This window comes from Haliaeetus leucocephalus, unplaced genomic scaffold (assembly GCF_000737465.1).
Source record: "Haliaeetus leucocephalus isolate CR32 unplaced genomic scaffold, Haliaeetus_leucocephalus-4.0 Scaffold752, whole genome shotgun sequence".
NCBI classification, from domain to species: Eukaryota; Metazoa; Chordata; class Aves; order Accipitriformes; family Accipitridae; genus Haliaeetus; species Haliaeetus leucocephalus.
The window spans coordinates 3,100,582-3,116,438 of record NW_010973188.1 but is presented as its reverse complement, the minus strand read 5'-3'; the positions used below and the strand labels follow the sequence as shown (position 1 = coordinate 3,116,438).

Here is a 15,857-nt window from a genome sequence, read left to right as displayed (position 1 = left end):
TGCTGCTCTCCCCAACACTGATCAGGCCTCAGCTGCAGTATTGTCTAGTTTTGGACAGCATATTTGAAGAAAGATGAGCACCAAGTGAGTGGTATCAAAAGCAAAACAAGAAAGAATGGAGGTCTGCAACGTATGGCCTGTTAGACTGAAGAAGTTTCGATGGTTTTGGTCTGGAGAAAATGAGACTGAGGGACATTCATGGTAGCAGTCTTCAAGTACATTAGAAATTGATCTACAGAGGAAGAAGGTTTTATCAGAGTTTGCTGTAGATAAGGCAGGGCAATAATACACTTGAATTGCAACAGGGGAAATGTGGGTTAGGTATTAGGAATACCTTTATAGTAAGAAAGGCTGAAGCACTGTAATACCCTCCTTAGGGAGGCTGTGGAATCTGCATATAATAGAAGAGTTTTGAGAATAGGCTGGACAAACGTTTTGTGTAATCCTGCTGTTTCATCCTGTGTTGGGGAAAAAGAAGAGAGAGGAGATCAGGTGATTTCTCAGAATCTCTTTCAGTCCTTTCTATGCCTAGCAAGGGCTGTACTCCTCTCAACGTGTAATCTGAAATTTAGGGAACATCTGTCTCTGGTCTGTATGTGAATCTAGTGTGTCTTTAATCTCTCTTTCTTATTTTTTATTTTTATTTTTATTTTTCCTTTTTTTTTTTCTTATCTCTTAGCATTAGTAAATATTCCAGATGCTGATATACCTAAGATGTATGATAGCCAAGTTTCAACTTGTTCTGATCTTTGGGAACTAGGTTTTGTGGGGGTTTTTGTTTGTTTTAAATTGATGACTAAGTGGTGATAAGACAGAATTTCCTCATGTATTGTCAAAAGTGTAAAAAGGTCATTCGACAGTAGTTCTAAAAGCTTAATTATTTTACTTACATGGTTGATTTTTGTACAATGTCAGCTTTCCTTTTGGCTAAACAAGTGTATCTAGTAGTAAGGACTAAAGCAGGTGGACTGGTGAAATAACTGGGAGATACCTGTTTTAGGAAATAAGTAATTTCCTTCTGCTTCTTTCCTTTTTTTCTGTCAGCATTTAATTAAGAAAAAAGAGAGAGAGTTGGTCATCTGAGAATTTAGAATGTTGAATCTATTTGCTGTTTAAAAGCTTATCAGCTTTGGTTTGAGAAGATAGATTTTCATTCCAAAATTCTCCTCATGCATCATGGTTATCATTTGAAAACATGAAATTGCCTGAGATAATCTATTGTCTTTGGGAAGAAAATGTAATTTTACAATAGAATCGTCAGGTTTGATGAGATTCTGTGTAGATCCACGTATGAAAGCATACTGGGTTCAGTGCAGAAGTAGGATGTCATGAAAACAGAGTAGTGTATATCATTCTTGGAGGTACTAATGGAAAGCCTACAGTTTGCCTAGTTCTTTTTCCTGAGAAGATTTGCCTCAGGATATTTGTCATAAGTGAAGGTATTTAAAAACAAACAAAGAAACAAAGAAACCCCCAAACCCCTCTAAAAGTAAAGTCGGAAGTTTTGTGCAAGGATTATGGGAGAGGTATGTGTAAGCTCTACCAGCCGAGTCCACAGCATAAGCCACTGCTTGTGATTTTTATTGTGAATCCTTTTGATTAGATCACTGTGAAGCACAAAAACATCATACACACACAATAACATAATAATTTTTTCAACACATTAAGATATTTTCTTCTCTTCGGCCCACTTGACCTATGAAACAGTACAGTGTAGTCATCTTTTTAACTGAATACCAGTTCTGCTTTCACTAGTATTGCTAGCCCATTGTCTTCCTGCAAAATAGGGACATGCCACAAATCTTAGAAGATCCTCTACAGCTATTGAATACTGTCTAGTTAAACTTTGCAGAATGCTGGAACTGTGAGGGCAGCCATAAAACCAAGAAAAAAAATGTGTTCATAGAAGTTCTTCTAGAAAGAAATGAAGGCTGAGTAGCATTACAAAGAGACCCAGGAGGTTGCAGAGGAATCTTTCCCTTTATACAAGTCTGTCCAGGTATGGCTCTGTGAGTTGTTGTGACCACCTGGACCTAAAACCTGCCACCTGCCTTGTCTTAACTCATTCACCTTTTCTGCTAATGCAGAAAAAAAAAAATCAGTTTATCATGATGGACAGTGGGGGCAGAAGGGATTCTATGAAGAAATCCTTTTGCTTATATTTTCCATTTCTCCTGCAGTTGTTGCTAAATCATAAATTTATCACAGCAGGAGCTTGCTGTGTTCATAATATTATATCATAGTGACTTACAGAAATGGAAAGAAAATCATATGCATGCGGTGCCAATTTTCAACTCAAATCCCATCACTTTACCCAGGCATTTTTCTTTTTTAAATCTGGCTCAAGAGGGTTTCACAGATTTTGGAAATTATGGGTACATTCTTCCACTAATCTCCTTTGACAAATGTATCTAAGAGTTCTTAGGTGTAAGTGAGCCTGGACTATGAGGCAGGATTATGGCACAGTTGGCTGAGCCTTGTCGTTGTGAATTTGCTGCCTAGCTCAGGGATGAAACTTTAGCCAATATTAGTAATCCTGATTGTCCTATCCTTATTAAAACAACAATCTGGGTTTACCTCTATTCTGCCATTTTTTTCAGTAGCTTTGCTATTTGTTCGGTGTTTGCGTCTTCTGCTTTTTTGTTGCCTTTCATTAAGATCATTTATTTATCTGGTCTCGCATTTGTATTTCTCCAGTCTGGTGTTATACTTAAGAGCAGAGTGAGGTGTTTCATTTCCACATATTTAAAATAAGTTTTGAAGAGTTTTTGATACATTTCTCTCTCTCTCTCTGTCTGTATAAAAATGATTCCAGTTATGTTGCAGTGCTGTAGCACCGCCATTGTTTTCCAGAAATGAATTTTAGATAATCTAAGTTGCAGATCTTGTGATGTCTGTGTCACAGTGGTGTCATCAGTAAAGCTTCTGGAGTTTAAAAAGGAAAATAATCTTTATGCTACCTTAAAAATGCACTGTGCTTCTTTAACATGAACTAGCCCAAACCCAAGAGAGGTCAAGACTATAGCAGTAATGGGCTTTTTCTAGCTTGAAATTGTGGCTATTAACATTAATACTGGCAAACCAGCTAAGAGATATTGAAGGATATAGTTTCTCATTTAGAATTAAATCACGCCCTCTTTGGAGAAGAGGAAGAAGAAAAAACTAGAGAAGAGAAGAAAGGGAGAGGGTTCGAGGATGTCCAGGAGTTCAACCTTGCAGAGTTTCTGCCAAAAGCTTCCTTTCAGGAGAAGGGTTTATGGTCTGTTTTCAATTTAAACCTGCATGTATTATGCTCACTGTAAAGGTCCTTAAACTTTAGGATGTGTGAGGATAGTACTGTCTACTTAGGTACAACTACAGAGGATGAAGATAATGTCTCTGCCTTGAATCACCTCCTAATACACTTGTCAATTTTCAGCTCAGAGGGCATCATTAGCTTTGTATCCTTCCTAAATGTCTCCAGAAGAATTGAGGAATTTAAAAGCTGTGGCCTGCTAGGGAAGGAGAAGAAAGTAATGGTTTCATTATAGTTTTCATAAATCTGAGAAAGATGTCAAAAGAATATGAAGCTGTCTTATTTCTGGCTCTTTGCAACTAGTAAAACAGGAATATGTGAGAATTGATTTTGTTTGATAGCAAAAGCATTGCTGAATAATTATTTGAATATTTGTAGGGGCTAGGGCTTACATCATGTTGTTTTTCAGACTTCTTACTTCCCTAAAAAGCTGCATTAAGTATTCTTTCATAGATAGTCTTTACCTCTGTAGATACTAGCCTGTGTTTTTGAAGGTACTATTCAACTGCTGTTCGTATGCTGTTACTCCCAAACTTACATGCTAACATTTTCTCACCCAAAAGGGGTGAGAGGCAAATTCACAGTTTCCATTCAGTCTCATACTAAGGTGTCTCTTCTACCAAAAAAATTATGCTACAGAATTTTGCAGGTAAAATCTGAACTATGTAATAAGAATTATTTAAAAAATATGATTTTTTGTCATAAACATTGTGCCCAAATTGTGCTACAGTTCAGCACTCAACAACATAATACAGAATACTATATAATGGAGATTTAAATCATGGTTTAGTTCCATCTATACTGGCAAAGCCAATTTTTTTTTTTTTTTTTTTTAGCTAAGTTGGAAAACTTGTGTGGGTCCCCCAATACAGGGCTGGCTTTTGTGACTCAACTAACTATGTTTTTTTAATTAGATCACATCCTAAAGGAAAAATGTTACTAAAACATCTGAAAATATAAAATGGATTGGCCTTTTCTAGGAAAAGATATATATAAAACTGTGCAAATAAAATACAAGGATGGCAGTATTGCTTGTGAAGCTGTGCTTAACAAAGGGAAAGCTTAGAAGTTCTAGCTCAGCATTTCACAAGCCACTTAAGTTTGTTCATTGGGAAAGGCGTATTAATAATTTTTGTCAGAAATGCTTGGCATCCAAGAATCCAGGCTGTCTTCTAAATTGACTAAAATCACAATACTAGCCTTTAATTGAAATATTTTATTCCTGTGTCTGTCTGGGCTGTGCTTTTTCTAACTATTGTTTAGGGAGAATAAGGTGGGAGCATCTGTACTACAGCTGCTGTTCAAATAGAGCAATGCCTTTACTGTAGACAAAACAGTTGGCACAATTGTTTTAAATTATTTGTTTATGAAGAGCCAGAAGTAAGAAGGCTTTATATTCTTTTGAAGTGGGAAGATTTTCTTCATTTTCTTGAGATTTTAAAAAAAATGTTTGTCCAGAGGGTATTTCATAAACTAGGTTAGACAACTATCCAGCAACATTTTTATTTCTATGACATGAGGGTTTTTTTTCTCTTTCTGTGTGTTGTTTCTTGGGATTGTTAGGTTTGATATGAAAGCATTTATTAATAGTTTCCACAAAGATGCTGTGATACATTTACAAGAACTTGCTGAATTTATTAGTAAGTGTGCAGAGGACAAACTGTTTTCTCTTTAGATAATTGCAAATGGATTCTGTTCTTTTTCCCTAATTTTCCTAATAAGTAGTTTTAATCTCTTTTTTGTCTTCAGCTGTTAGATGTGGGATCAAATACATCTGTTTTTAAATGAAATTATCTAATAAAAAGTTCTTTAAATTAGCTTAATATAAACGTAGTGTTTGCTTAGTCTTCGTTACATTAGTTTTTAAAATGACTGTAAGGAATTATATAAAAAAAAGAGAATCTAGCCATTTTTAAATCTTTGAGCTTAGAACCAGTATTTTCAAGCATTGATACTTACCCTTTTCCCTGAGCTATTTATTACTTAAACAAAGGCTGACAGCAAAGCTCAGTCTATAATATGTAAATCCTTGTGGAAAAATAGTGCCAAAAAACTGTGAAAAAATGGGTCCAGGCAGCTGCGTCACAAGGTTTGACCACTTTGGGCTGGGGTGCCAGGAGATTTGAGACAGATGTTTTCAGACATGCCGCATGCCTAAAACATTTCCAGAGGTCGAGCTACAAATAGTGACTTAATAAGTGCAGAAACAGGAAAAGTATGCAGGAGGACACAAGAGTTTATTCACCCCTAGGTGCACAGCCAGCCTCTTTACATTACATCTGCCTGTCAGGGTTGGCTATTTAAGCTGTCATGCCCTTGGTATTGCTCTTTGTCTGCCTGTGAATAAAGTGCAGCATTGTGATTACTAATCCCACTCCAGTGACTTGACTTTAAATGTGGTTTTGGAGTGGATCCCAGAGTTCTGTTTGCTAAGCTTCCTACTCCTGTTTCAGAGACACCACTGGAGATCTATGAGAGAGAGCACTGCAGACTGCCCTCCTCCTGTAGACCTGTCGCCTTTTTCTCCCCCTCCGCCTTTTTTTTTTTTTCCAAAAACTTTTTGAAGGAAATCAATGGATACTAAAGTGATCTGTTTATTTTTCTTTTTTTCTTTGCCTCCGCTGACAGTGGGAAATCACACTGGTCGCATCAAGGTGGTCTTTACACCCAGCATCTGCAAAGTGACTTGTACCAAAGGCAACTGTCAGAACAACTGTGAGAAGGGAAATACCACCACCCTTATTAGTGAAAACGGCCATGCTGCTGACACTCTGACAGCCACTAACTTCCGAGTAGGTAAGTACTCTGAAACTGTATTTGTCCTTAGCTGTCCTCTCTTGACTAACAGAGGGAGGAGATGTTTTGTTATTAATACCAGTTGTGCATCTGTTACTCTTTGTTTGGAGGACTGTACTGAGTAGGAACCATTGTTAGACAAGCTTTCTGGTGTCCTTCGGAAATGTTCCCAAAAGTTCCTTTTGTGTCATAGAAAAAAACTCCCATATTTTTCATCTGAATTTCAGCTGCAGGGCTACAACATGCTAAGCTGAAGCTTTTAGTAAAATTCTTCCCCCAGAGTTTGTGTTCGTAAATAGAGAAAATGTCAAGTTCCACAAAAAGTTCCATTTCCTCTTTTTGCTTGTTGAATAGGTATCAAATGCTCATAAAATCTAGCTAACACAGTGAATCTGTCTACAAAAAGTTTTTCAGGAGTTCCTTAAAACTACAATCCTTTTTAAAAATACATCAGCTTAAAACTTTTTCTTACTTCTAAAAGTAAATCAGATTTCCTATTTGTCATTTTTAGAAACTGAAATAATGTTAAGTCCAATTGAAGTTATTGAAGGCAGTCACTTCTCTGTTAATGTTTATTCTTTCTGCTTGCTCAGTAAGAGTATCAGCAGTATGCCAGTCTAAACCCTACAACTGCTTGACTGCGTTGAAACAAATCCTGAAAGCTATCTAGGATAATGATTAGTATATTTTAACTGTACACTATATATCATGGTAGGAATTTGTGTGCAAGTATTAGTCTTGTAAGCTAAGAGAAACACAGATATAAGGATACATACCTAAAAACTTTTAAATTTGTGGTTTCACATTATGATATCCTTAACTGCTCTTGGAAAGTATTTTGTTGTTATCTTGAAAATATCGTAGTATTGTTTTCTGAAAAAACTTTTAAAATTAATTATTTTGCCAAATTGTACTCAAAGAATGCCAGATATGAACATTGTAATTTTAGTCTCTGTCTAGTATAAACATAATGTCAGGCAGTGCTGATGCTGGCCAATACTGCCCTTTTTAAAGTGCACTATTTTTCAGGCTCCGAGGGAGGAGAAAGCTATTTCAAGTTATTCTTCTTTTCATCCGGACAGACGATACAAAGAGCATTTCCCTCCTACTAGACTATCAGACTGTGGGTGAAAGCTCTTGAAATTAATAACACATTCCTTGATAATATGCATGATTGTAAAAATATATATGTTTTGAACTAATGATAATAAAAACTGTTTTAAAAGATCAATACAGCACATTTTGGGTTTATTTATGGTTGTTCTGAGGCATTAAAAAAGAAAAGGCTTTTGTAAAGGATTGGTAAATCAAATACTTTAAACTTGTGTTTACTGTCAATACAGATTTTTACCAATGTTTTGGCAAGAACCACAGTTAAGTAAGATTTTTGTTTAATTTTCTGACTACTGTGAAAGGATAAGGTTATTCTCCCCTCTTTTCATTTCACCTCATTTTTTTAATTGAAATTATGAAATGCTGTGAACAGGCAGCCATGTAATTTGTCTGCAATGTAAATCTGTGCTGTAACATGACCTTCTCTCAAATACTTGAAAACTTGGAGAGTGGAAATTGACCTGTGAAGACGTGTTCCACACCTTCCTTCCTGGCCTCAGGCCATGCAGCTTGTGATGCACTGTGTACAATAGGCTGCTAGAAATATTCAACAAAAGCAGCCTATAATAGTATTTGATGGAAAGATAAGGGAGTGTTATGTTTAAAAATGTATAAAAACACATTGCTACACATGTATAGGGATTTTTAACCTGCCTGTAGCTTTCTGTCTTCCCTATTACCTTTAAAAGACCAAAAGCATATCATTTTTGCAGAAGAGGAATAAGAAAGAGGTCTAAACTGTGACTTCAAGGCTCTCCAGTTAAAAATAAAATTGCTGAGTGAACTTAACTTCTTAATAACCAGAGAGGAGAGATCCTACACCTGTAGATTGAGTTCTTTCACTGATTGCAGTTTCTTGAGAGCTTTTGAATCGGGGTTTAAAATATATACTACTGAAATAATTTTTATATCTGTTCTCTAACTAGTGCCTCTCATTAGCTTAGGCTTGTCCTAATAGAGATGTCTCCTGATACATAAAGCAGAAGTAATTTGGGTCTTCTGAGATAATTTATTTTTGTTATATTTTTAACATCTGTATTATGTTTTACTTGTGCTTTTTGCTTTTAAATCTCTGTTCTAAACTTATTGATTTACTGTTTATCCAAAATGCATAGAAATTCTTATTCTGATCATTTGACATTTTAGAAGTGCAACCATGAAACAGAATGTTGTGTCAGAAAATACGTACTTAAAGCAATGAACAGCACTTTTTCAGTATGTTTTTTTAAGTATTTTTTCTTCCTAAACCCAGGAAAGATAAATTCATATGTCCTAATTTGAAAACTAACTCTTATTAATAATAATAGATAACTACTATGAGTGGGGAATTTAGGAAACTGCTTTAGGTTGTTAGATCTAAATGCATTTCTGTAGCAGGAGCAGCATTCTAGTACACGAGATTGAATTTAGATTCTCTGATGACAGATTGCAGTTAGCCATCTCATTGCTTTGTTCTTAATAATCCATTATTTCTAATAATGAACCAGAGTAAAATTTTGTGTTTGTTTTAAACTTTGTGCTGAACTCCATAAACATTTTTTATTTTCAGAGAGTAAGTTGCAGTGCCTGTACTAAAGCTACTCAAGTTTTTCTATGGGTTATTTCAGATTCTTAAATTTTGCTGTTTGTCATTTCAGCTGAAACTTGGTACCAGTGAGTCCAGGCAAGGAACAAATCCTGTTTCCTGAAAATTTTATAAGATATGGATAAGCCATTAAAAACAAAAACCCACAACAAGAAACAGATTGCTTTTCAGGTAGCTGAGATTTTGGCTGCTCTCAGGAATAGCTCTAGTATTTCAGTTGAAGGTGATGAAAGCTTGGTATTTGAAAGGAAGGATCTCCTTGATTGCCAGTCTGCTTCAGTGAAACTTGGGGGGTTTTTTTCAGTTTCATTTTGTGAATGGGATATGTTGTACACTTAAACTAACCAACCTCCAATATTTCATTGGCTTGGAGAATGAAAGCATTTAATCTGAGTGGAAACTTCTGCTGAATAGATGATTCTCATTATTCTATTGGATTGATGCATGTGCAGTTTGTATGGTATTTCAGTCCTGATATATCTGCAGAGGCTTGTAAAACAGGGTTGATACATGTGCATAGGAAAGGATGTGTATAGAATAACATATGAGTTTTCTCTCTCATTCACTGTTGAAGTTACTCAGTGATGTGTCCTGTTTCTCCTCAAAATTATTCTGCATTCCAAAATAACGATTTTTGAAATTAATTTTCTCTCTGTAAGAATGGGAGAACAGCGACTAATTTGTAACTGTAAAATGAAGCAGTAAGGAATTAGGAAATGCCCAAATTAATGTTCTTCATGCTCTTTAATTTTTTTTCCCTATTGTGCATATGTATTTAATTATAGATTTACATTCTATTTTTTTGCACAGGATCCCCACCTCATTCATTGCAAAGGAATTGCAGAACTTAGTAAAGGAAGCAGTCATTTAATACTTAGGTTTATATTCACTGTTCACTTGTCGCGGTAGAGACAGACACGACAAACATCGGATTGTGCAAAATGGCTACTTTATTGTTCTAACAAACCTTTTTATTACCTTCTTCAAAGTATGTGTTCATATATGATTGGTTTAGTTAGTAACTAACAGTTCATGATTGGTGAGTCATCAGGACGGTTCCTCTTATCATTGTCTTGTTTGCACAGCTCTTCTTGGGACTTTCCAGACTCTCAAGGATACACTACAAACTGCTCAAGGTTACGCTGCTCATGCATCATCAGGCATTCTGCAGACCCGCTGCATTCCCCGACATTCACTTGCAGCTCTGTGTCTCATTTAAAGCAGTTCTTTCAAACTGTTATTAATGAGAAGTTAGAGTTGCATACTATTCAGTAGAAGTGCATATCTTTCTGTAGGAATTTTGTGTCTGAGCACTTGGCAGTATCTGTGTCAAACAAGGAAATAGAATCACAGAATGGTTTGGGTTGGAAGGGACCTTAAAGATCATCTAGTTCCAATGCCCCTGCCATGGGCAGGGACACCTTCCACTAGACCAGGTTGCTCAAAGCCCTGTCTAACCTGGCTTTCCAGGGATGGGGCATCCACAGCCTCTCTGGGCAACCTGTTCCAGTGTCTCACCACCCTCACAGTGAAGAACTTCTTCCTTACATCTAATCTAAATCTACCCCCCTTCAGTGTAAAGCCATTACCCCTTGTCCTATCACTACACACCCTTGTAAAAAGTCCCTCTCTGGCTTTCTTGTAGGCCTCCTTTAGGTACTTGGAAGGCTGTTGTAAGGTCTCCCCAGAGCCTTCTCTTCTCCAGGCTGAACAACCTCAGCTCTCTCTCATAGGAGAGGTGCTCCAGCCCCCTGATCACCTTCATGGCCCTCCTCTGGACTCACTCCAACAGGTCCATGTCCTCCTCATGTTGGGGGCCCCAGAGCTGAATGCAGTACTGCAGGTGGGGCCTCATAGGTGTGGTGTAGAGGGGGAGAAACACCTCCTTTGACCTGCTGGCCACGCACACTTCTTTTGATGCAGCCCAGGATACGGTTGGCTTTCTGGGCTGTGAGTGCACATTGCTGGCTTGTATTCAGTTTTTCATCCATTAATACCCCCAAGTCCTTCTCCTCAAGGCTGCTCTCAATCCATTCTCTTCCCAGCCTGTATTTGTGACCCATGTGCAGCACCTTGCACTTGGCCTTGTTGAACTTCATGAGGTTTGCACGGGCCCACCTTTCAAGCCTGTCAAGGTCCCTCTGCATGGCATCCCTTCCCTCCAGTATGTCGATCACACCACACAGCTCGGTGTCGTCGGCAAACTTGCTGAGGGTGCACTCAATCCCACTGTCCGTGTTGCTGACAAAGATGTTAAACAGCACTGGTCCCAATACCAATACCCCATTCTGGGGATGGAGACCAAGGAGAGTTTAAGAATTTTTTCCCAAGCCAATGGGAGATGATTGTAACAGAGGGGGTGATAGAATTGTTGCTCTGCTACTCCCCTTTATGTCACTCTTTAATGCTCATCAGTATCTCTTCATTTAACATTCCCTTCCCCTTTTTTTCTGATCCCTTTTCATACAGCCTGCACAGTTGCCCTTCCTCCTGGCTTTGCTCTGCACAGCCATAGTTTACTTAGGTTGTTACTGTGGATGAGGGAATGTTTTGTTGTATGCTTTCCCTTGGAAGAAGGGCAGATTTTTAGGAACCCTTTATTTCTTGTTTCATTGAATTTGAGTGAAAGTTAAAGTTTCTCCTACAGCTTTGCTAGTTTTTCTAGGGAATTGTTGTGAGGTTGAGAATGATGTCAGATGTGTGTGTTGTGGCCTGCAGTCTGTGTGAGCCAATCTTCCTTGTAAGACTAGAAAAGAATAAGATATTTATCCATCCTCCTTTCTTCTCTTCTCATCTATAAAAGGTACATTTGTCCCTGGTCCTATATCAACATGTTAATAAGGATCTGCCAGACATCACACCATGACAGGGTGTCATGATGTCCGAAGTGAAAATGTATCTGGTCCATTGTATTTTGAAGGACCAGATATGTTTATTTAATCATAAATTTTAAAACTTTCAGCATGGATCACAGTGATCTGCATATCTTGTAGCCTGTTGCAATAACGCTCAGATTTATATTGCCTATTGAATTTTGGCACTTTCCTTATCGGAATTTTGTATCAAAAATTTTTACTGTGTTGACTCTGTACAAATGTTTTTGGATAATTGAGGTTTTCCAGAAGTTTCCAATTATGTATAGACAGAAACTTCCAAGAAGCATCGTAAACATTTTGCTCAAATTTTATTTGGTCTTCTGTTGAAAGTAATGAAAGAAAATTTTGCCAATATATTTTAAAACAATAGGTTATTCAAAGGAAATGTAGTAAGAAGACTCACTATGTAATAATTATTCTAAGAGAATTTCCTATCTAGGAAAGAATCTAGAGAGCATAATTATTTAGAACTGTGAAAATGTAAAGCAGTTATTTTACAAAAAGTTGATAGAATTTCTGAATTTTATTCAGACATATGATCATGAATTTCTATCGATGCCATAGAAGTTAACATTTCTTTTTATTCAAACACTTCTGCTCTTATCAAAGAATTGTGTTGGTTAAAAATGGCAATGAACTGTAAGCAAGCCAGCACATTTTTATCTGTAGTTTTGTGTATGACAGGAGATCCAAGAGCAATGAATGGCATTTTCTTGCTGCCATTTGCTATGTAATAAATTTGTTGTTTCTTTGCTCTGTGTGATACATACTGCACATATCCTACTACATTTAAGAGTTACGGTAAGACTATGATATTTGAGGAAGATTTTTCAATATTGTTTGATATGAAAAGGCATTTATTGTAAATAATGTTGGAGGGTAAATTTGATGGCATATAAAGGCAAATAAAAGACCAACAGCTTGTAGAAGTATTTGTGTAGATTTGTGAGAATTGGCAGACTCTTTTGGCAGCTTGAGGTGTACACTGTTCAGTTTTCTACCATTATATTTTATTCTTTGTTTTGTTGTACTGGATTTAGTAAGAGTTGCTGGAATGGCAACATGTTAGAAGAGATGCTTTCCTTCTCTATTATGAAGTGGTGGTTACTACTTGGTGAATGGTGTCAGCCTTGGTAGATGACCCATCATGTCTGATCTATGTAACTGGTGCCCCAGCAAAACACTGTTCCTATGGCTTCAGCTGAGACTTAGCATAGAATCACAGAATCATTTAGGTTGGAAAAGACCTTCAAGATCATCAAGTCCAACCATCATCCATGCCCATTAAACCATGTTCTGGAGTGCCTTGACTACGTGCTTTTTGAATCCCTCCAGGGATGGTGATTCAACCACTTCCCTGGGCAGCCTGTTCCAATACCTGACAACCCTCTCAGTAAAGAAATTTTTCCTAATATCCAACCTAAACCTCTCTTGCCACAACTTGAGGCCATTTCCTCCCATCCTATCTCCAGCTGCCTGACAGAAGAGACCAGCACCCACCTCACTACAACCCCCTTTCAGGTAGTTGTAGAGAGCGATAAGGTCTCCCCTCAGCCTCCTTTTCTCCAGACTAAACAGCCCCAGCTCCCTTAGCTGCTCCTCATAAGACTTGTGCTCCAGCCCCCTCACCAACTTGGTTGCCCTTCTCTGGACACATTCCAGCAACTTAATGTCTTTCCTGTAGCAAGGGGCCCAAAACTGAACACAGTACTCGAGGTGCAGCCTCACCAGTGCCAAGTACAGGGGAACAATCACTTCCCTACTCCTTCTGGCCACACTATTTCTGATGCAGGCCAGGATGCTATTGGCCTTCTTGGCCACCTGGGCACACTGCTGGCTCAAATTCAGCTGGCTGTCAACCAGAACCCCCAGGTCTTTCTCTGCTGGGCAGCTTTCCAGCCACTCTTCCCCAAGCGTGTAGCGCTGCACGGGATTGTTGTGACCGAAGCGCAGGACCTGGCACCTGGCCTTGTTGAACTTCATACAACTGGCCTTGGCCCATTGATCCAGCCTGTCCAGATCTCTCCGTAGAGCCTTCCTACCCTCAAGCAGATCGACCCTGCCTCCCAACTTGGTGTCATCTGCTAACTTGTTGAGGGTGCACTCAATAGCAGATGTACATGTAGCTTCTCAAATGGAGGATTTAAAATAATTGATAACAAAAGTCATGCAGAGATTTTAAAATTCCTTTTGGTAACATAACTGAGAATTATTTTTTTTTTTTTTTAGATACTTTGGTTTTCAACTTGATTATGTGCCATCAAACATCCTAACTGATGAGGAGATTGTTTCTGGAATAACTGCTTAGCTCAAGAACAGCATATGATAATTCATAGTAGTGTATTCTGTGTGGGTAAGAGTGAAGTGTTACTTTGAAATATCCCTGGGTTTTGCACTTGAACTTGCCAAAGTATCATCCTTTTCTGAAGTAGCTGTGATGTAAGAGCCTTGCTATTCCCCCAGTATTATCAGTTTAGTCCTTTTACTGTCTCTGTGGTGGCTACCTTATAGCCTTATTTGGTAAAAGTTTTGTTTTGTTTCTACTGTTCCTGCAGTAATTATAATTTCTGCCTTGTCAGGCTTTATTGTTTTATGCTCTTTTTGCTGCCAAATGAAATATTTTTTCTTTTTACAGGCACTGACAGACACTTGAAAATTTCAGAATTCTCAGACAACTTGGTTAAAAGATTAACTTTTTAAACTTTCTGCAACAGTAGTCAAGGAACTTGGTCAGTCTATCAGAGTGTGTGTCCCTCTGGGTGGGGAGGGGGAAGAAAAGGATCAGGACATTATAGTTTATTCACTGCTTTAGCTGGTAATTTGAAATATAATCTGTATAAATGATGACCATACTTGAAGGATTTATTCATGCGGCAGCATTGTAACAGCTGTAGAAAAATGAAGGCCAAGTATTTTTCCTCAGACATTGGACTGAGTGGCTAAAATAGAAAAAAGGACAAATAGCAGTGGAACTATTTTATGAATTATTTACATCCTCTGCCTTATAGAAGATAATAGGGAAAAGGTATTTCCCAGCCTGAAGAGCCAATGCAAATCAGTTTGGGAGGAACCACTTATGAGCATCAATTTAACACATATTCCTTTTTTCCAGTCTCCCTTTGTTCTATAAAGTAAATTTGAGCAGACAGGAGAATGAATTAATTTACTTACAATACAGGTAGTGTAGTGTAGGCTTTCCTAATCTGAACCACTAGTGAACTAAAATTCTACCCTGTAATGTAAGTGTACTACTCTGTAGTCTGAGCAGTGGTCAGGGTTTTAATGCATTTTCAATTATTGGCCACCTATACTCGAATTACAAAGAAAAATTATATCTTAAGGATTTTGTTGTTGTTGTTGTTGATATCCACATCTGTTCAGAAGGAATGCTTTCTTTTCCCCATGTATTTATCAGTACTTGTCATCAACGAATAGTTCTGGTTTCTACCATACAGCTTATAGCATCTCTGAGCTCTTTCTTCATAATCTTAAAATAATTACTCAAATTTGACATCTTTCCCTCTGATTCTAATGGAGGCCAGATGCTAATTTAAAGAAAATACATTCTTCACCAGATGATTTTAATGAAGTTGAACTTAGACAAGCCTGTTAGCAACTCATTTCCACTCCCTTGCTCACCTTAAGGACTTCAGACCATGACTGCGAAGCAAAAGTCCATCTGCTCTCAAAGCACTCACCAAATTGTATATTCTAGAGAACACAGTTTTTGGATGTGCAGTCATAGGAAAAACCACAAATGGAAATGGTACAAAATCCACACCTGCAGCCATTCAAAAACACATGGAGTATGTTTCCCTCAAAGTTAAAGCAAAACAGAACACAAAGTTAAAATGCATAATGCTTTATTTTACTGTATATGGTTTTAATTTATAGGGATTAGTTTATGTACATCTGACTTGAAGTACTGTGAAAAGAGAACGAAGAGTGCATTTATTTGAATGATTACATTGTTGCATATTCAAATAAACACACTACCTTGTACGGCTATAATTTTGTTATTGCTAAACCAAATCTCTTTGCACATACCTCACTGAAGATCAAGTATATGCCAACTTTGGCTTAAAAAATAAGTAAATTGCCTTTGAATTATGCAAGCACAGAAGAGTCTGACAAATTTCTTTACTGGTTAAAATATGGCATTTATCATGGATAGATTTTTTAGCAGACGGGT

The 15,857-nt window shown here is 37.5% G+C and overlaps 1 protein-coding gene across 2 annotated transcripts in view; it reads left to right on the top strand.

The window, feature by feature from the left end:
• The window catches only part of LTBP1 (latent transforming growth factor beta binding protein 1), a 204,793-nt gene that overhangs the window by 60,566 nt on the left and 128,370 nt on the right, over positions 1 to 15,857 (top strand). The window contains exon 4 of one of the 2 annotated variants that reach the window (XM_010581212.1): positions 5,924 to 6,091. In XM_010581212.1, coding sequence (XP_010579514.1) covers positions 5,924 to 6,091 — 168 coding nt within the window. Of the gene's footprint in view, positions 1 to 5,546; positions 6,092 to 15,857 lie in introns of those variants that run through there. The other variant, XM_010581211.1, reaches the window with a different exon arrangement.